Below are 21,113 nucleotides of genomic sequence, written 5' to 3' on the forward strand. Positions count from 1 at the left end.
CAAGAGATTAAAGACAAGTAGGACAGTTAAAGTTTGCTTCATTACTTCTGCATTTATGCCACTTCCCTTGAGCCAGCATTTTTATATTTTTCCTCATATTAATATCCCACTCAATCTAACAATACTAGAATTCAACAAAAAAAAATCCATTTACAGTATAACATCTTAAAATCTGATCAAGGCTGATAAAGCTTTTGGGTAACACTAAGAAATACATTAACAAAATGCATGATATGAAACTAAATAGAAATCTTAGCACTGGAATTCTGGTGACTGAGTTATAGCACACATAAAAATGATGCTCCAATGCATCCCATAAGAAAAGGCTACCATTAGGAGAAATGATCACTGAATTGATCTAACACAGCACAATGTCAGACTTTATTGCATAAAATAGCATTAGTGCAATTATATTTCCAAGTGGCAGACAAACATACAATAAACTGAATAAGAAACAATACTTAAGTAAAATTTATTTTTACAAAGGGCAAAGGAGATTCCAATACAAACTCAAAAGGCCTGATCACAAAACTGCTGTTTTATTTTATCTATAAATTAATGATAAAATGGTGATAAAATTGAAAGTCTCCCGTGTACTTACAGCACTAAACACAAGATGGTTCACTGAATAAAGATATGCAGTAGAAAAACAAAGACTGTAAGAAAAAACATTGACCATTAAGATTAAAATTGAATAATGTGGGTGATTTTGCACTCTTTGGTTAGTGTTTGAGACGCAGAAATGGTTCCATTAGGCATCAGTTGCTTTCCACATATATTCTTTCCTAAATTTCTAGACGTATATTTTACAAAACAGAGTATCATACAATGTTTAGCTACTTTTTGAAGATCTTGTATGCTTTTAATTGCACAAAGATTGCACACAGTAGTACACTGAAGCCTATATAACAGACAAGTATATACATCTGCTTTCTACATAAATCTGCTTGCACCAGGTATTGTCAAAATTCATACCAACACGTTTGGAGAACTACTGTTAGGATAGTGTTTTCAAAACTTACTAAAAACAATTCTAAAATCTCACATCCAATTTTAAGAAGCAACTTTCAAGCCAAAAGATAGGCAAGTAATGTAGGATCCCGGCTCTTCAGTTTCTCCTGCACTAGTGTGGCTAATTTTCTCCTCTATCATGTGCCACTGATGCGCACATGCCAGCAAGCTCTTGTTTGAGAAGTTAATGGGGCACAAAGATGCCGTGCTGGGAAACAAACCAGGCATTTGAGCAGTCCTGGCATGCAAACTCGAAGTTGCTGTGAACCCGTTACGCAGCACTTGTTACAAGACAAGCGCTTCCTGTTGTGTACAGCAGCATTCAACACAGAAGGCTTCTAGATGACATACACAAGTATATCCGTACAGAAAACTTCACCTGTGGGATTGTGGATGACAGTCAAGAGAGGAAGATCCTTTAAAATGCATTAAGGTTTTGCTTTAAAGCCAGTCTTAAACAAATGATTATTTCTTGCTGATTTAATATGATGTTAATGGTTCTGCCATAGACTATCGATTGATAAAATAGAGCTGAAAAGGGCACTGGATGTACCAGAGAGTATTTAGGCTTCAAACAAAGAGCAACCACACAAAAATAAGTGTTCAGGCAGTGCAACAGGAAGACTCCATTATGAAATATCATTTCCTGACTGCTTTTAGCACCACTTTAAAGCTTTTAAAGATCTTGTTCAATGTTTTCCTAAAGGTTTTTTGCTAAAAGATTTCCTAATAACTTCTAACATCAAGAACTGACTGTACAGATCAGTGGAAAAAATACATGTAGTGAGCATTTATGCACAGGCTCCAACAAAGAGGAAAACATTGAGTCATTGTGCCACATAGCACTGCCTTTCCTCTGTCCCATTCACTGCCAGCACACAATACAAAATCGTCTGCAACTTATTCAAGAAAATAGTCACAGTGCAAAGTGACTGAAGGCATCTTTCAAGACAGCAGTGTATGGAAGTTAAGGCCACCTAACATAAACATTTGTTTAAAGTCACATTGTACACGGTGCCCTTAAAGTAGCTTACTACAGAGGCAGATTTGGATGTCTGAAGTGATATACTACAGTATAGAAAACAAATAAAATAAAATAGGATGTTTGTTCACTGAATAACAATTTCCTTGACACGGTGGATTATGATGGATGTAGGGTGCACAAGGCAGCCAAGAGTCATTTAAAAACATGTGTTGTTTGTCTCAAAAATAAATGTAAGGTAATACTAATAAAAGTTGCTCTCTCTGAACTTAGGCAGAGCAGTTTGAGTCTATTTCTCCAGAGGGTATTCAGGAAGATGGGACTGCATGCAAAATAAAACTATGGTTATATTCCTGCTATCTACTGCAAAGGAGTTGGTTATCTCCAGTACATCTCATGTAAAAAAATAAACCTCTTCATTGTAACATTAATCAGATATCTATGTCCCTCTTAGGAGCTCTACTTATAGCATAACTGAAAGTATGTAAGCTTTGTGTTCCTGAAATTATGGCAAAGGAAGGAAAATGAGATGTCAAGGCAGCTGTCACCAAAGGCAAAAGATGATCTGCTTTCCTAGTTCATCAAGAATTCAAACCCATAATGAAACATCCCAGGTTAGTGTGTGAATGTTTTCTACATCTCACATTTGACACAGTTGAGTCCTATGAGTAAAGAGTTCGAGACATGAAGATACATGCCATTTTTCTATCTTGGCTTCAATTAGCTATGGATCCTTGTAAGCAAGGGCATGTCTTACAGAGGGTTACATTTTGCATCTTATTGACTAAGCAGTGCTTTGAAATTCAGTACATACAATGTCACTTTGAGAGGGTCAGAGCAGCACAGGAACTCATCATAAGGCACTAATCAACTACTCAAAGGGCACCAAAGACAAGTGAAAAGCACAAACTGACTGCAAAAAAAACAGACCTCAAATCTGCCAGAGAGACAGAACAGAATCCCAAGTTTGTAAAAAATATTTCAAATTCTAAATACAGGTAAAATAAGACAAATAACCGCACACAAACTAGCTTTGTAGTTAAAAGCTATAACTCATTATTAAAAAGGCACACAGTTCAAGAAGTTTTGACCTTCCCATGCTACCATGATTGTATTTTCTTTTCTGAACAAAAATACACATAAGTATAAAATACAAAAATATACATTTTAAGCGGTAGCAAAATTTGATTAAAAATTAGAAATTGCTCAAGAAAAGTGATTGCCACATAATTACATGTGTACACATACACACTCCGTCTCTGAAAGGTATGAAAGAAAGAGGATCAATAGCCTTAAAATGTCTAACTCTATTATAGTCAGCATGATAATAACTTCATTTCAATAAGCAGAAATGTTATCAGCTTCTTTATTAAAAAGAAGTAGGCATTAAATATCAAAGGCAGTATGCAAGAAGGATAACTTCTTTGCCAGACAGTGAAGAGCTTCATTCAGGAAGATGCTCTCTTGGGAGTGTTCTCAAATGTACACATTTCCATATCCATATAATTCTTCTGATGCTCAAAGAGGAGATTTTGGTGTAAATTCCTGCTGTTCCAGGAAAGCTTCACCATCCCTCTTTTCCTTCCCAGTCCAGCAAGGCACTTAAAGATACAAGGATATGCTTAAACAAATATGTTTAGTGTTCCACTCAACAGAATGCATGTGGAGCCCACACTCCTAAAAACCTTTCCACCAACAAAAACAGGACTTACACATACACATGGCACTCTGAGTCAACCAGCTGACATGGCACAAAAACAGCTGTTGAAGAGTTATGGCACTTAGACTGTCAAAAAGACTTGTATATTGTCTATGCAAGACATAAATGATCCCCCAGGAGTGACATTTCTAGAAAACATCCTGAAGCAGACAAGGATCACGGCAGCCTTCATCCTAGTGGCCATAAATATGCAGGGAACACAAGTATTCTCTCAAGGAAAGAGAATTGGATTTGTTTCTAAATAACCCTGGAAAAACAAAGTCTCAGACTCCTTCTTCGATGATTTACAGTAACAGACTTGCAGAGTAAAATCCGTGAAAACATCCGGAGGCATTATTTTCAAACATGATTAATTACAAATTGGCAAAAAATTCACCTGGCTTCTCTGTAATCATTTAAAAAAGACTGATAATTTTCTGGAATGTTCAGCAGTCTGTGAACGCAGTTCTTTTTGGCTCATGGATCAGCTCTGAAGCCAGCTCCTTTTATTTTTCATTTTATTCCCCATGAGAGCATACAGAGAAGCTCAATGCTAATATTAAGCATCATGTCTGCAGAACAGAACAACGCAAGCTCTGATACCCAGCTCCCAGCGCTCTGTTTACCAGGGAAGAAGACAGCTTTCCAAAGAAGCACCATAAACTAGCGTACATCTCTAAAAGATACATGCAAAAATGAGAGCCAGGATGAAAGGAAACAGGAGTGGGGAGCTAGGTTTGCATTTTCTCAAACTGTTTTCTCGGTGACTCTTCTTAAGAAAATAACTTCAATATGAAACTTACACTTGGAAAGTATTTCCAGCAGACACTTAAAGAAGTTTTCTGGCACAGCCAGAAATCTACCATATGGACCAGCCCTGCTCTCCTTGAACACAGCAGGAGTTCGGTCACTGTAATCACTGAAGGCGGGCTGGTATCTGAACATAAAATTTTCTTTGGATAATTTATGGAAACATTAGATGCGAAACAATGTTTTCTCTTACAGCACCCAACTGCACAGCAAGTTTACATGAAGGACAAACAGCACGCAGAACAAGGAAGGCAAGGAAGAGTGCTGAAGCAGGGCTGGAGAACCAGCTCGGTGGCAAAGGTTGCAGTCATTTTCACAGAAGTCACAAGGGGTTATGCTTTGCATTACTTCTGAATTGTAGCTTCTCACCGCTCTTCTCCCTGTTTAGAAAAGTTAGTTAACATTAGTTAATGAATGTCTGAACACTGTCCAATAGCTGGAAATTCAAAGCTTGGTTTTCAAGGAGTTTGACACTGCTAATTCTTCCAGAAATACTTGTAATGAAACTTCTGAAATGCTACATTTTCTAGAGAAGTCCTACCTGCAGAAAGAGAATTATGCCTTTAAGCATCAGCTGCTTTCAAGGTGTTTCATGTAATTAAAAAACAAAATATAGTATCTTACAGCAGTGTATCTTGAGAAAGGAAAGGTGTTTACAGGATTCAATTCACAAAGACAGCTCTTTTAAAGGAAGCACTAAATTCTAACACAGACCTACCCATACACTGCAACATACTTTGCAGTGTGGGTACTCAAGCCTAGAAATTAATCTTTGTTCTTTTCACAAAGCATCAAATAGGCTCAGTATACTGAGGTGAGTATACTTAGGTGGTAGGCATATAGTCACAGACTCATCTCAGAACATAAAGCCAAATGAACTAGAAGCCTGGAAGGCTGTATTCATTTCAAAAATATCAATGCGTGCTAATTGCTTGCAGAACAAGCTTTTGCAAAGTTTCTTTCCCTTAATGGCTTTTGTGGTTTGAAGGATTTCATTCCAACAAGGGACACTGCGATCATTTATTTTTTTTCTACATGCAATGACATTCAATTTCAAGCATCAGAGATTAAAAATATAAAATAAATCTTTATGGAGCTTAATGTATACCTAATAATAACTCCCAACTGGCTCTGAACAAAGTCAGGTGAAAGAACAGCCCTGTCATTTAAATGTGCTAAACTGAAGTATGTATTAACCTTGGAGGAGCATCTTGTTAGCACCACTATATAGCACCCTAGCTAGTTCTCACACCTATGCTAGTTGTAATACCTATGACATAACCATACCTTTTTTAAGTAAATGCCAGAGCATAAAGACTTTATAGACATCTCAGTTCTGAACATGAAGTAAACAAATCAGATATGACTGGAACCATCACATAAAATATACTCAATGCAGCCTGGCTCTCCAACAATGAGAGTGATGGAAAATAATAGAATAAAATGAAAACACACTCCTGAATTAAACAGGATTTTTTATTAAACCCTAAGAAGAAATCATTTTCCTATATGCATACATACCTAAAAATACATCTATGCTGCACAGAAATAGAAGTGGAACCTTGTAAAATAATATTCGAAGCAATACTCAGAGTTAAAGCTTTCTATTGCAGCACTGATTCTGTTAAGTAAATTTTAGTCCTTAAGGATTCTTATCTTTAAATGAATATTTATTTATTCTTTGAGAATTAATAAATTCTAAATATATTTAAACCAAATAACAGCATTCATACCTATGCACTTATATGTGACTTTTTATACATGCATTCATTAGCCTAACATGTTAGCATCAAAAGACTAGGTCCACAGTTTTCCGCCCATAAATGAAAGCATGTGGTAATTTGTTTCAGCCACAGATTCTAAGTGTTACAAGTTTGTCTCAAATAAAAATTGCTCCAACTTGTTAAACCATTAGGACTAAAAACATGCTCTGGGTTTGGTCAGTTTAGGTACATTTGTTGATTCCCTGTTTTAAATTAAACTTCCGTGGTTGGGTAAACTTTTCAGCCTAAGTAGAATAAATGTGATTTTTATCCAGCTAAAGGAGTACACAACATAGAGTATTCAATTGTCTTTTGCCTTATGCTAAAACAAATCAAAGTGAAGAAGATCCAATACAAATTTTATGCCTTATCTCAAACCAAGTCCAAATGCTTTATAATATATCAGCTGTTTACTAAAAGAAAACCTTCCTAAGATATTCTCCAAGAGCCTGTAATCTTTCCTTCTCACTTTGGTTTACACATTCTTACTTTCCTGTAAAACACACTCTATTAAAAAATAAAAATAAATTAAAAAACCCTTTGAAATTGTTTTTCCTATGTACATATTTTTTATATAACTATACAAATCAAAACACTGGCTTTTTCTTCAGTGTAAGATTCTTTGATTAAACAAGAAACAGATGGCAAAACTACTTGAAAGACAATCATTAGCTTGGTAAGTGAACCACAGTGAAGTTTCTTTTGGGGAATACATTGGGCCACAGTGAAAACAATTTATACCAGCTGAAAAGTTGTAACAATTTGCACCTTCCAACAAACCAGTCCATTAGGACAGCAAAAATGTATACAAGAAAACACAACTATTTGTTAGAAAATTTGTTTCTGTTTGATGAAAAAAAAAATGTAAAGTTCAGTAAATGCTGCTTTTTCTACACTGAAATTTGTCCTGTTCCCTGAAAAGAAATTTCCTTTTTAGCTTCTGAACAACCAAGATCAATACAAAATGAATGACGCTTACTGGGTTCATAGTAATCCACTACAGTCACAGAAGCATCTTGAATATTTGTCACTTTGAAGTCTCTGACAGTTGGAATATCCATACAAAACTGTGTTGCATTTAGCTGGAAAAACAGAAGACAAACATCCTGAGAACCATGATGATGGTATTCATGAAGAAAATAAGCACCTCTAGCTCACTGGAAATCCACTTTATTTATAAAGACTTGGAGTCAAGAGGCTTGTTTAACTTGTTATTTTGGCCAAAATGCAGACCTGTTCAAAAGACTGCTTTGATGATTTTGCAAGAGGTGCAGTCTAGAAACCCCTTACAAATATAATGGAATTGTATTTACCCCATCAATCTCCTTTTAAAAACTGGAACCATTCATTCAATATGAATACCCGCTGTTGAAATACGCAGTCGTATGGTCTTTCTGAATTTAAGTTGAGTCAAGATTAGGACCATTCTGAAAGGATTCCTCTGTTATTTGAAACTTACAGTGTCTAAGTATAGGTTTACTTTTCCATTTTCCCTTTCCATCTTCTTAACTGTATTGTCTAACGGAATGAAATCTGGTGACACAGAGAAACCACTGAGTAAGCCAACCTCCATGAGGACCATACCACTACTCGGAGATGTATCAGATCCCAAGTACCTTTACAAAACACAAACAAGAAACTTTTAGTAGAAATACAACAGCAAATTCTCTAAATTAACACTTTAATCATTTTATCTCAAGTACAGAAGAGATAACACTCAAGAATACTAAGAAACAAATGGAACAAAATGCCAACTGGAAATTTTCTAACAATAAAGAAATTTCTAATTTTTTCTAAACGATGCTTCTTACTTTATTTTCTTCCAACCTGAACTTAAAAGCATTGCCCTAGTGAGTAAGTCTTATTTATATACCTTGGTGAACAGCGGAACTATCAAAACATATTTACGGTGCCTGTGTAACAAGTGACACTAAAATAAACTGCAAAATACTGTATACATATATATATATATTTAAAATTAAGTAGGTGGTAGAAGAATTCCCTCTCCTCCCTTGGCATGTAAGGTAAATGATTTTTTTATACCAGAATAGAAGCATCTCCAACCCTCATTTTCAAGGCTTGACATCAGTTGAAAGTAATTGAAGAAAACAATTTCTTTGTAGATTTGGATGGTTTAAAAAGAGGGAAGACTTGCATTCAAAGCAATGCTGTTAAGCCTGGCAGTATGGCTGATTGAACACAGATATGACTGTGAAAGAAATAAAGCAACTGCTGACTTCAGTTGGCTCATGAGATTAGAAACAAATGAAACCATCTGTTGGATGATGGGTTGCACCAAAGTAGTTGCTGTTGAAAACAAATAACTGAATTGGAGCTGCATGTAATTATTTCTGCTTAATTACCAATGAGTGGAGACAGAAACACCCAACCTGTTAAGGTATCTTGGAGTGCCACCAAAATACCAAGTAAATAACCAGCATGTTATTGCCAAGAAATAAGATACACCCTAGAAGTTATGAAGTTCTAGCTCTCTAAAAAATACAAGAGACACAGTTTTGAGGGTGGCTCCCAGTATTACCTCTTGAACTCAATGGTATTATTAAAGAAAAAAATCACGAAAAGAGAAGAATGACCAGTGAGAGAAATGAAAAAACAGTTGAAACTTGTAACTCGGAAGAACTGAGATTATTTTGTGTTCAAAGGTGCAAGGAGGAGAAAAGAATACCAGTCAATGTAGTAGAAAGCAGAAACAACAGAATGAGTAGAACCATCAACGATCGGTGTTGCATGTCTGAAAATAGTGTGCAGATGACAAGACCAACTGGAGAAGAAAACTGAGTGTGTGCCTCCCAGACAGAGAGCAAGCTCCTCTAGCCACAAATGAGACATCATCTGATCCAGTATCAGAAGTGACACTCAGTTGAGATGACCACAGACAATCACGATGAATCTGGTTTAGACAAGGTAGAATAGTCTGCAGGTTAGAGTGAAAAAAACACAGCCAAGCCGCTGCCTCCATTACCTGGACTCAGCATACCCACAGCTGGTCAAGCAGTTGAGATTTCAACAATGTTTGTATTTACCTGCTTTGGTTTCTCTACCAAAAAGCCATGTAACATTGTAAAGTCAGTAAAATGGACCAGCTGTAAACTAATTCAGGAATCAATATATGTGCATACTCTGTACAATACATGAGCTTGGGAAGGAAGAAGATGACTAGAGAATCAGTGACAAGCAACAAGAGAAGTCATGTCTCAAATAATAGAAACAGAAAATATAAAAAATAGAAACAGAAAATATACAGTATATTTTTTTCATGACAGAGATGACGGGTCTTAACATTCCAAGTATTTTCTTGAAGTAATTTTATGTCATTAGATATTCCCATATCCTTCAAACACACTGCAATTAAAACATCAGCCTAGAGCCTTCCCAGAGAGATGGATCCTTTCCCATCTATATTCCTGAGTCAAATCACTGAGCTAGAAAATCAGGATGCTCAGCCAAAATTTATCCTAGAGCCATTATGTAAGCCCTTTACATGTCAGAAAACTTTAACGAAAAAAACAAGAAAAAGCTCGTTCTGTTTCAAGAATTCCTGTGTATTCTAGTGTCCCTGCTCACTATCTGCATCACTGAATTGGTTACCGGAAACACATGTAAACAGCATCTGGCTTTGTGCCTGCTGGATATCACCCAAATTAAGTCAGTCCTCTCCACACTGACGACATATTCACTATAGCTGATAATTTGTAAGATGGTGTCACCTAGAGGCCTCATCTTCAGTCACAGCTACCCTGTGCAGAGCACAAAAATATTCTAGCCATAATGAGTTCACAATTTAAATAAATTTTAAAAAGAGGATTAGAAAGGAAAGAAATACAAGACTGAACATGGTAGATCAGATAGTACTTTGCAAATACCACATCCACAAGGAATTCATTATAACATCCCAAGAAGTAAACAGGATTTCAAGAAGTAGTACTGACAAAGAACAGATGAGATGAGATCCTATAATACAAAGAGAGCAGTTATGTCAGTGTGCTTGTAGATAATAAGTGAGAGAAGACAAAAAAATCTAAATCCATATATAAAGCAAGACACTGAGGGTTTTTTGTGAAAGACCACAAAAATACTTGCAAAGACTAAAATTCAGTTGAACTTATCATTACATGAATTTTGTTAACAGAGATGAACAAAGAATAATTACTTCTATTTAATGATGTTTTCAGCACTTCAGAGACTTGCTTCTAGATCAAAAACAAAGCATTCTGTTCAGGAAGGATAAATGTTATGGTGAAGTTCTCATACTCTGGTACTAGAATGTGGAAGATATAGGTTCGGTGTTCAAGTCCATCTGTAGTTTTCCATATACCTAAGAAGTATTTGCACCAAAGAAGCTTTCGAGCTCTTACTTGTATTTCACACAAACTTCTTCATATAACTGACATTAAGGGAAGAGTGATGCCTGAGCATGCCAGTAAAAAAACATGTATGATCTGTATGATCAGACCAGCAACTATTCTGCACAAGGGATCTATTCAGACACATCAAACCCTCACAGTACTTACTCACTTAGGAATAGTTTCTTAACTTAACTCTGTCATTTCATTGAAGTAATTGCTTTGCTCTCTCCTTAACTGTATGTTTATTTCCCATACAGTAGTAAATTCATACAAACAAAAGGAAGATTTACCTCATTTTAAGTAGCATGACATGCTCCAACAGAATTACCTACCTTGTGCACACATTCAAGGTCAAATGGTTCATATCATCTTTATCATCCTTTACATCAACATTCAAGTCAAAAGCTTTTTGTTTTTGGACAGATCTGAGCCTTCGATCAGTGTGTTTTGTGTTGTAAATAACATTGAGCTGCAGATTGCAAATAGAGACATTAGAGGACACACATAAAGCAAATCTACATTTTTAGAACAGTAACAATAGAACTCCAGAGGCATGATCACATGCAACAGGATATGTGACCTTGTACCTGATATTTCTAAAGGTGAGATTCCTAGGAAGTTTCTGAAAGATGTTTTCTGAACACTTTTTTAATGCAGCCCAACCAATTTAATTATAAGGCAAACACAAGGAAACTCTAGGATAATAAGTAACATTCTTCCTAGTTGCTTTCTGCTGGTTTATGCTGTTTGCTTCTACTTCCTGACAGTATGAAATGGAATGAATGAAGGCAAGCTTCAGAGACTGACACCCACTGGGTTAAAAAAGGATGGAAATGAACAAGCAAGGGAAAATACATAGCACATGCACAGAATTTGTCTTCAGCGTTCATGTCACAGCATTCATACACTCAAACCGGATGAGGAACAGTGTATTACTACACTCTTAAAATAATAGTCTTTATGCATGAAGTAGTTTCATCACCTGTTTCATCACTAGAAAGATAAAGCTACAGTCCTCAATCTGCCTTAAGGACAAAGCTCTCACCCTTTCTGCTCAACAGCTGCTGAACTCTGCTAAGTGAGCCAAGTAAGAATGACAGGATATTCAACAGAGAACAGAAACATTAATAAAAGGTAGGCTTATCTGTTAAGCACAATTTAAAGAAATTGCAATTCTTTTAGTGTAGATATGTGTAAGATACTTGAAACAGTAGTAGAAGACTGGTAAAATCAGAAGCTCTTAAATGAGGTATGAATAGTTGGGGGATAGATGATTATCTCAACAGTCTGTAAGATTAACAATGCCAACAGCCAAACATGAAGTTGAAACTGAGGAACCAACAGAACACATTCAATTTTATCAGCTATGGCAGAATGTCACCCAGTAAAGTAATAATAATAATAATAAAATACTTTTTTAAAAGAAGAACAAAGAATAATTAACATTTATTTGACAGGATTGTGATTTTCAACAACAACAGTTGTTCACGCAGTTTTCATATACAAATTAATAATCACCATTTGTACCCCTGGTCATCAAAATAAAACAGGTGGCAGGGCATGGGGGAACTTTCTGTGTTTTTTTGTACAAAAATAATGAGTGACCCAAATAACTCCCCTTGCAAGTCCCTGTTAAGAACTTTGCTCAGCTAAAGAAAAGGGAATGAAGGGGGCTTCTGAAAAATTATAGTCCCTTTTGAACATTTTCTGGCAGCAAAATAAACATCAGTCCAAATTTAAAGGTATGATGAGGGCTGTTGAAGTAACAGGACAGCAAGTCAGTGCAAATTGATGAGCTTTTAATTTCTCATATTTGCTTTTGTTGCTACATCTCTCCTTAATATGAAAGTTATGCTCTGTCTTTCAGTCTGCACATATATAATTCCTGTCACCCTGCCCAGCATTCCTCAATTTACCATGCTATATGAGCACAGAGACAACTCTGTATGAGCACTCAGAACAGTGGTGCAACAGTAAAGATTTAGCTATACAACCATTCTGCAAAGAAGGAAGTACTGAGGATAAAGCCAGCCTAGAAGCTTGCCAGTTAAAGGCATGCAGAAAATTTGGTAAGACAAGCTGGCAGTGTCACTATGATCTGTCATCACAAAAACAAAGCTGTTTTAACTTTCGCCATGAAAAGTTAATGAACAGGAATTTGCTGCCAAAGCAGGATGTCTGAAACTACATACTGAACAGGTCAATCAGCTTGCTTTTTCATGGAGTAAGTTACTGCTGTTACATTTCAACTTTCTTTTTCTGACTTCTCATGACAATGAAGGGAAAATGTTTTTCCACAACAGAGCTTAATTAAAGCCTCCTTCTTTCTATGCTGTTATTTTGGGAATAGAAGGCTCTTATCCAGCAACCAGCATTAACTCAACAAAACAAGCAACCGCATTTAATCTTAACCCTTTTAAAAGGGGGCTGACAAAGCTCAAGGCAAAACTGATCCACTCATACTGCAGCCAGTTCAGGTGAGAGGCCCAAGAAACAAATTTGTAAAGCTAATCTGCTTGAAAGAGGTGCTTGTGAGAGTATGCGATCCAGTGGACAGCATTATGTTTCAAAAAATCTGAATCATTTATATTACCTTAATGAATGCCTCTTTCCCTTTCCTTTTTGTTCTTCAAACAGCAACATCAACGTACTTTACTGAGAGCATGAATTCAATGAATTTGTCTCCAATTATTTTCCTATCCCCTTTTGTCTGACTAGTTCATTGAATATCTTTCTTTGTGCTCTCACTGAGTTTCTCCTAGTTCTTTGCCAAAGACTAGTAAAAATATGGTAAGTAGAAGAAACAGTCAGTGCTTTTCAGTAATGAGTAGCAGGTGATTCCCAGTTTTCTTATTCCCTTCTTCTACCAGAAATATAACTTATGTCCTCCTCTTCCATATGACAACTGCTGGTTTAGCCACCATACATGTAAGTCCAGGTTCTTTCTATAAGAGTACAGAAGGGAGGAGAAAGAAGAGTAATGCTTGCTAATAGTTCCTGCCGTAAAGAATGAGAGGTAAAGTCCTCTGCAGACTGTTTTCTATATACAATCAGGAGATAAGGAGATCTTGTTCACTTTGCCTGTACTTATCTTCTGCAAGCCTGCCAGCTCTGCCACTGTTGCTAGTTCTGAATTTGAGTGGCATCCCAGAAAGCATGGGACATGCCATGCTTTTGAGGCATCTGCCAAGCTCAGTTCACAGTGGTTCCCAGTAGTGAAGAGATGTTTCTTTCAAAACTTTCAGCAGATCTCTTAGTGAAGATCACTTTGTTGACGTCTTTCTCTATGGGGCACCCTTGCACATGCTCTAGGCCTACAATCATCCACTCCCCTGCAGAGCAGGTGTCTTAAGACATTTACAATTTATTTAGACAAAAAGAAGGGATGAGCTAGGAGACTTTTTTGACAGCAGGATCACAAAACTACAAGTGTCTGCTTTTGTAGTTACACTATTCAAAAGATCTATTTTTATAGGATCCTGCAGGGTCAAGAGTGAAGACACTGCCAACCCATCCACATAGACAGTGAGGTTTCACCAAAAAGCCCCCCCCCTTTTTTTCCCTTACAATCCATTTTACTGGGAAACCAGCCTTTTCCATTAATGGACTGAATCTTGTCTTTTGTGATATTTAAATGAATTACTGTTTTGACATGCTGCATTTGGCCAGAAAATCAAGTCCCATAACACTGAATCTCACCACTGTAGTTTGGCAGACCAGAGACAATGAAACCCAGCTGAAGAAATGTGATCGCAGTGTCATATGCTATCTGATTTATTAAATGAGACCCAGATCTAGCTTGTGTCTGGGAAAAAGAGAAATCTAATTCAAATGGCATTAATGCACTTTGTTTTAGAATACCAGACCTACCAAAGGAAGCAGAAGGAAAGCACTGGTCCCAACTAAGAAAAGTTATTGGAGAAACTACTCCAGCATGCTAAGTACACTATTTTGAATTTCAGACTCAAAGGTGATAGGAAAATAGGCAACAGCACAGTGGCCTCAGTGCAGTAGATAACCTGGTGCTGGTTCCTGAATACCATCTGGGAGCATGTTGGCTCATACAACAAATCAGAAGCTTAAACCATGATGTAATATTTCCCTAAGGAGCCTTCTAAGCACATGGTTAACTACGTGTTGTCCTGGGTAGAAGAGCTCTGTTTGATCTTTACTGGCTGTGAAGGTCCTGATGCATAATTTGCTGAGAAAATCTTAATTTGGGCCTAATGCTTCACAAAAGGTGTTTATTGGGTGGTTGGACTAAGAGCTCTTAAAGGGCTTTTCTAATGTTAACGATTCTGATTCTGTGATTTCAACAAATCAGCATCTTCTGGCAAGAAACAATTCATTGAAAAGTTTCCGATCAGGTCTTCTGACAAATTTAATATCAGGAGCTATTTCTTAACAATCATTAAAGTTAAATAAACCTAACTGATCTGGAGCCCCACCCTATTACATTCCACACATATTCACACCTTTGAAATTGGTGGTGTACTAATGCAGTCCTGCTGAGATATTCATTCCTATCTTGGCCTGCAGGTCTGAACCTGAACCCTCTGAAGCTTTTAAACTCTGCTGAAAACATCATTTGCACTTCTGGGAATTAATAAATATGAGTACTGATTTCTAGCATTGTGGGCATAGCAGAACAGTGCTGGATGAGCAGTATTTGCAGCTCAAGCTGCTGTTCGTCACAGATAGGCAGTCATTAAGGTTTCTTTACAATAGTATTTTATACAAAAGCGTATTTAACAATAAGTTAAATATTGGCAGCATGCTTTTGGTGGATTGGAAGGAATTAGAAATAGAAACAGATCAAAACTCCGAGACTATTAAAGGTGGTCTACGTTCGTTTTTCTCAAGTATGAATACCAAGAGTCCAGTAAGAACTCTGCCCGGTTTTGTGATAGACTCTGCAACTGTGAGTTAATACTTTTACAGAGTGATTCTCTCCTGCTTGACAGAGACTAATATTTCTGTATTATTCATAGTTTATCAAAGGTTTTCTCTTTTGCTTATGTGGACCACCACAGATCAGCCAGCAGGAAAAGGAAATCCATTAGTGGTCATATAAAGTCAGATCTGATACTGCCTTCTTCTCATACAATATTTCTCATTATGATAGGGAACATTTTGAAGGCATAATTTCATTGAAATTTAATTTTTGATATGTGGAAATAGTAAGGAGCTGAAATGCATAACAAGACTGCTTACAGTTTGCTTTTTTAAAGTACAATATGTGCTGACCCCAGCTTACTTCTTAAAATATAAATAAACCTGTTTGAAGTTATACCACTGAAACAGCCTCCTGCAGAACTGGCAGAGAAAGGATCATTATACCTCCTTGCTCTCTTTGTCACGTCCTCAATCTGGCTGATACTGAGCAAATGGCAGTATTCAAGACTGTTTGATTGTCTTTTATGCTATTTTAGAACAGCATAAAAATTGCAGAAAACCTTTCCATAATACTACTTAATTTTTTTTTCTTTTATTTTCCTTTGCATTAGCTTTTCTGCTATTATTGTATTCCACTTCAATAAAAGATGTTCTAATAGCTACTAATGTACTCATGCTGTCTACAGATCTGCGCCTTCTGTGGTTTATGAGAGATACCTGATGAGCTGTCCATGCCTGGTCCACGTGCTTTTTTAACTGTGACCTTTGGGACTGTCAATGTACCACTGCAGCCCTTTGTCTTGCAAACTGACACTGCAGTTCTGCAGAACAATGGGGTCACACTGATATGACTCTGATCCATGAAGTTCCCCAAAACTGTCCATCCTCCAACACTATTTAAAGGGACTGGCCATCCAACATATACAATCACATTAATATGCATGTCCACACAACTTAGGTTCACAGCATTTTTCAAGTAGTAAAGTATCTTGGCATTGGTTTAAAACATTTCAGAAGGTTGTTCTTATTGACATTTTATAAAGCTTCCAATATACTTTCTTTTTTTAGAAAACAAAACCACGCTTCATACCTGAAAGACAGCAAACCCTCTTCCCTCTGCTGAAACTGTAACTGTCATCGGTTGCACAGGGGGAATCTGAAAGAAGGACAGACGGTCAAAACAGTATTTTCAGAACACTTTCAGGAGCCAGGCTTTAGGAAAGCAATTCTCAGTTTCTACAGTACCTCTTTGGTTTGAAGCAGAAAACGGTTTTGAGTGTCAATTGAAAATATTTCTGGAATTTCCAAAGAAGTTGCAGTAACTGTTATATCCATTTCTGTTTTGTGTACGCTGGTAAGAGCTGCAAATAGGCTCAAGGCTTGCAGAGCCACTACAGTGTCCTATTGAAGGAAAGAAATGTTTTTGTGTTAAGCAGAAGAACTTTGCATAATGAACTGCTTGCATATAGGCCATGTCTGCAAGAGCTCTCAGTCTCTGTACCACCCCTAAGACTACGGTCTTCATATACCTGCATCCACACCTCCATTGGAATTCGACTGGTGTGAAGGATCCCAGAGCAGAAAAGACACAAAAACACAGGGGAACCATTTAGAAACTATGACACATGATGGAGAGTGAGGTGAAAGAAAATTTGTGCAAGCTATGTGGAGGACTTGACAGGTATTTACAAGAGTCGGAATGACAAACAGTGCACACAGTGAGGAGAAAACCGATGAAGAAAGTAACAATTCTGCAACTTTGTAGATGTTTATAGTGACTAAGCACTAAATATCCTGCATTTCAAAGCAATTTTTCAGGGTTCCTTCATGACTGAAGCAAAAGCTACAGGTCCGAAAAGAACCAGCTCTTGAGAAGATATAATGCCCTAAAGCAGAAGGCATATACAATGTTTTTTATCAGGAAAAATTCACAGCTGATACTCAAAAGTATATGGGGGATATATACATGCATACACCAAATATGCAACCTAAAAAGTTAGGAAATATAGTCTCAGGCCATACACTTAGGCCCCATTTGGGTGCTCAGCAACAAAGGCACTCAACACAATTGCTACACCTCTCTACCATTTAAATATGCATTCAGATAGACTTTATTTATTTATGAACTGTATTCCTGTATGTATGAAATACACACAAAATACATAGGTTGCTCCAAAAGTAATGTCTCCTATTTATTTCTATGGAAACTACAACAGAGATAAAGAGCACAATAACACTATTTGATAGAAAAAAATCTCATCTACAAAACATTATTTTTCAACATAGCCACCACCACAAGCCAATTTGCACAAATGAGCTAATTAAGACAATCTTCATTTATGTTGTGACAGCTGTGCATGTCTGTATGGAATGTGGCTTGTCCTTCACATCACTTTTGCACCCACTGCCTCACTGTGTTCACATCCACCCCTTGGTCCCATAAAAGTTCAGCAACCATTGATGAATGTCAATGGGTGTAATATTTTCCTCATGGAGGAATTCAATGACATGCCTTTGCTTCCTCCACACTTCCAAGTCAGGCAGCACTTTGTCGGACTGCTCTTCTGCTGCCATATGTCACATGGCAACAAAATATAATGGAATATTGTTAGAAAGGTTCAACATTTTCTGCCGTACCATTGACATCTACCTTTGACGTCATGGGCCAACATAATAAAATAGGAGACATTACTTTTGGAGTAGCCCTTATACTAAGTTTCTAATGTGATAAGCTCATACAAGAAAACTCTCCAAGTGTTTGTTTTAAAATGATCTTAGATACTAAAAAAAAAAGAGTGGGATCACTTCTATAAATTAATAAAAGGCATCCGTAGAGATATTTGGAGTAATTTTGAAATCAAAATACTTCAGATTACAGAAAAACAAAAGGATTAAATTCATGTTTTAATTTCACCCCCGGGGTGATAATACAATACTTCACTTTCAAACTTCCAAGTAAAAATTGTTTCTAAGAGCAAGGAGAAAAGTTTTTTTCAACAATTTGGTATTTCAATTAGTCTCTTCAAATAACAAGCATCATTCTAACACATTAGGAAAGTACTAGAACCAGGCTGGTTCCCAAGAATTATATTTTATTTAACAGAACTATTATCTCTCATATTAATAAATACATATGAAAATAAGGAAGAATAGTCTGTATAGAATGGTACTGAGCAGTACAGAAATATGCAATATTTTATAGTGACCAGCATTTGTACTTAATTTAAAAGAAAATTTAAAGTAACACAATCCAGAGTAATATTTAAGTTTTCTGCATGCTAGCACAGCTTACGAGATGTGGCTTCAATAACATGGAAACCTCCTGGAGAAAATGAAATCTTCCAAATTTCACGGTCCATCAAAATTCTGTTGCCAACAGAGGCACTAGAATGGGTTGTTCCTCCAAAACCCTTTCTTATCTTAGCTAACGGCCTTTCAGGAATTTGAGGGCCCACATATGGAAAGAATAGAAAGACGTTTCTCTCCTTGGAAGCCACATAAGCACAGATATTTATCATACTTGCTTGGAAAATCTGATTAAGTACTTTTCCATGGGCATCTTCCCTCATAACATCTTTTAGGTTTTGTGTTTTAAATAATGAAGGTGACTCTCTACTTTTTTTTTTTTTAATTTAACATTACTAACATTGGTAGTCTATGTTTAAGATGGCAGTCCTGCAAAGAATTCAAACATGCACCCAAACAATGCTGATACAGCAAAATAAAACTCAGCAATCACTATTTTAAAACAAATATTTGGGCTTGTTTGGGGTTTTGTTTTTTTTCTTGAAGATAATAACGCTCATTCTGAAAGTATCATAAAGCCTCTTGAAATATTACCTGTGTAGATGAAAATCCTCCAAGATGATTTCTTTGCTGACTTAACCATTTCATAATAGGTAGCCCTTCCTCCAACCTGTCCTGATGAAAGTGTGAGAGCAGAGCATACGCTGCAAGTTCAATATCAATGGACCGTGGCTGCCAGGAATCAGAAATTTCAGAAGCAGGTGTTATCCAGAAACGAAATTCTCCTGAAAAATAAACCAAAATAATCTCAGATCCACAGACTGAAGTCTTTGCATGTCTAGAAAAGACAATTTATGCTTACATATGGGAACTAGCATAGTTCTTTAAAACTAAGTGAATGTTTAGGTGCGTGCCTAGCAAATGTCTTATGTACTTCCTCGGCACTTTTTAATATAGCTACAAATTAAGCTGGAGTCCAGATATTCAACTCCAATTAAATTCAATTACCTTTATACTGACCCTTCTATTGTCAATAGGAAATGCTCAGATAAATGAGCCCTTGTGGAAAAGCCACCTCATTGCTGGGATGCTCACTAGAGAAGGAACTTCAGGGCATTACAGCTGCCCAACAGGTTTGTTCTTGAGTGAAGTGCAAAACCTCCCTTCCCAAAAATGACCATCTGACAAGCCTCACTCAGAAAACAGGCTCTGTTTTTAGTCTACAACATGAAATCTTTCAGTTTCTTCAAGAGGATAGTAACTATTTAAAACAAACAAACAAACAAAAAACCTTTGATATCTTTGATTACTATCATATAGTCTGCTCTTTGCCCAAAAGAGGAAACAAAATGCAGTCATACTCAACATGGAAGAGGCTAAATATGATGAGATTATTGGTCACTACAGAAAATGCAATACATTTCTGTATCAGCTCACAAGATGTCCAATCATTCATCTCTTCATTCCAATATTTATTTCAACTAACCATCTCCCACCCCTGCTCCTGGAAGCCTGATCAATCAGAACTACTCTGAAACAGTCAGTTTCAACTGTCTAATTAGACTAACTTTACAAGTGCACATAACATGAGAGAACTGACAAGTCATGCTTTTTGACAGCACCATGGTTTTCCCATCAAGTACACAGAAACTAAAACAGAAGGGCTTAGCTTTGCTGTGAATTAAAGCTTTATTTGAAGATATTGTTTTATCTAGCAAGCTGAGAACATATTTTAATTTTCAAGGATTATCTCTTTCTCTAATTCCACATATATACATGTAAAATTGAAAAAAATCCATCTGTACCACCATAGAAAACTGTTGTGCAATACCTTGCTGTTCTGCTCTCTCATTCAGCATACTCAAGGCTTCCTTTGCTTTTGTACTCTTTGCCCATGACAAAGCGTAAGACACAAGTGCTAATGTATAATTATCTGAAATGCCTTCTTTTAATTTATCTTCCAGAAAGTTTGTAGCTCTCTTAATGACGTAAGCATGCTGAAAATGAAGATCAAACACTGAATATACGTTATTATAATGTAAAAGAAAAAGCTCATAAAGGAATAGAAACTACTATCTTCAAACAACAACCAGCATGTACTGAAAAATCTCAGAATCACAGACACAAACCTCAGAGGCAAAGCTTTTAACCTCACACCATCTCTTTTGAATGTTAGTAATCCCGAGAAAACTGATCGAATGACTGAATGCCTCTAAGGATAGGTCCCCCCATAAATTCCCTTTTAAGTTCCTAGACTAAAGGTATGACAATATTCTTACTAAAAGCAATTGCCTTTAGATTTTGCAAGGGTATGCAAAATGGATGGCCTCACAACACAT

The 21,113-nt window shown here is 36.6% G+C and overlaps 1 protein-coding gene across 1 annotated transcript in view; it reads right to left on the reverse strand.

The window, feature by feature from the left end:
- Nucleotides 1–353: 353 nt before the first annotated feature.
- The window catches only part of CD109 (CD109 molecule), a 72,234-nt gene continuing 51,474 nt past the window's right edge, over nt 354–21,113 (reverse strand). The window contains exons 26-33 of the mRNA XM_015859075.2: nt 20,606–20,771; nt 19,369–19,559; nt 16,774–16,929; nt 16,619–16,684; nt 10,965–11,101; nt 7,725–7,881; nt 7,245–7,347; nt 354–4,882 (exon numbers count right to left, since the gene is read on the reverse strand). Coding sequence (XP_015714561.1) covers nt 4,692–4,882; nt 7,245–7,347; nt 7,725–7,881; nt 10,965–11,101; nt 16,619–16,684; nt 16,774–16,929; nt 19,369–19,559; nt 20,606–20,771 — 1,167 coding nt within the window. The 3' untranslated portion in view covers nt 354–4,691. The remainder of the gene's footprint in view (nt 4,883–7,244; nt 7,348–7,724; nt 7,882–10,964; nt 11,102–16,618; nt 16,685–16,773; nt 16,930–19,368; nt 19,560–20,605; nt 20,772–21,113) is intronic.

This window comes from Coturnix japonica, chromosome 3 (genome assembly GCF_001577835.2).
Source record: "Coturnix japonica isolate 7356 chromosome 3, Coturnix japonica 2.1, whole genome shotgun sequence".
In the NCBI taxonomy this organism is placed as follows: Eukaryota; Metazoa; Chordata; class Aves; order Galliformes; family Phasianidae; genus Coturnix; species Coturnix japonica.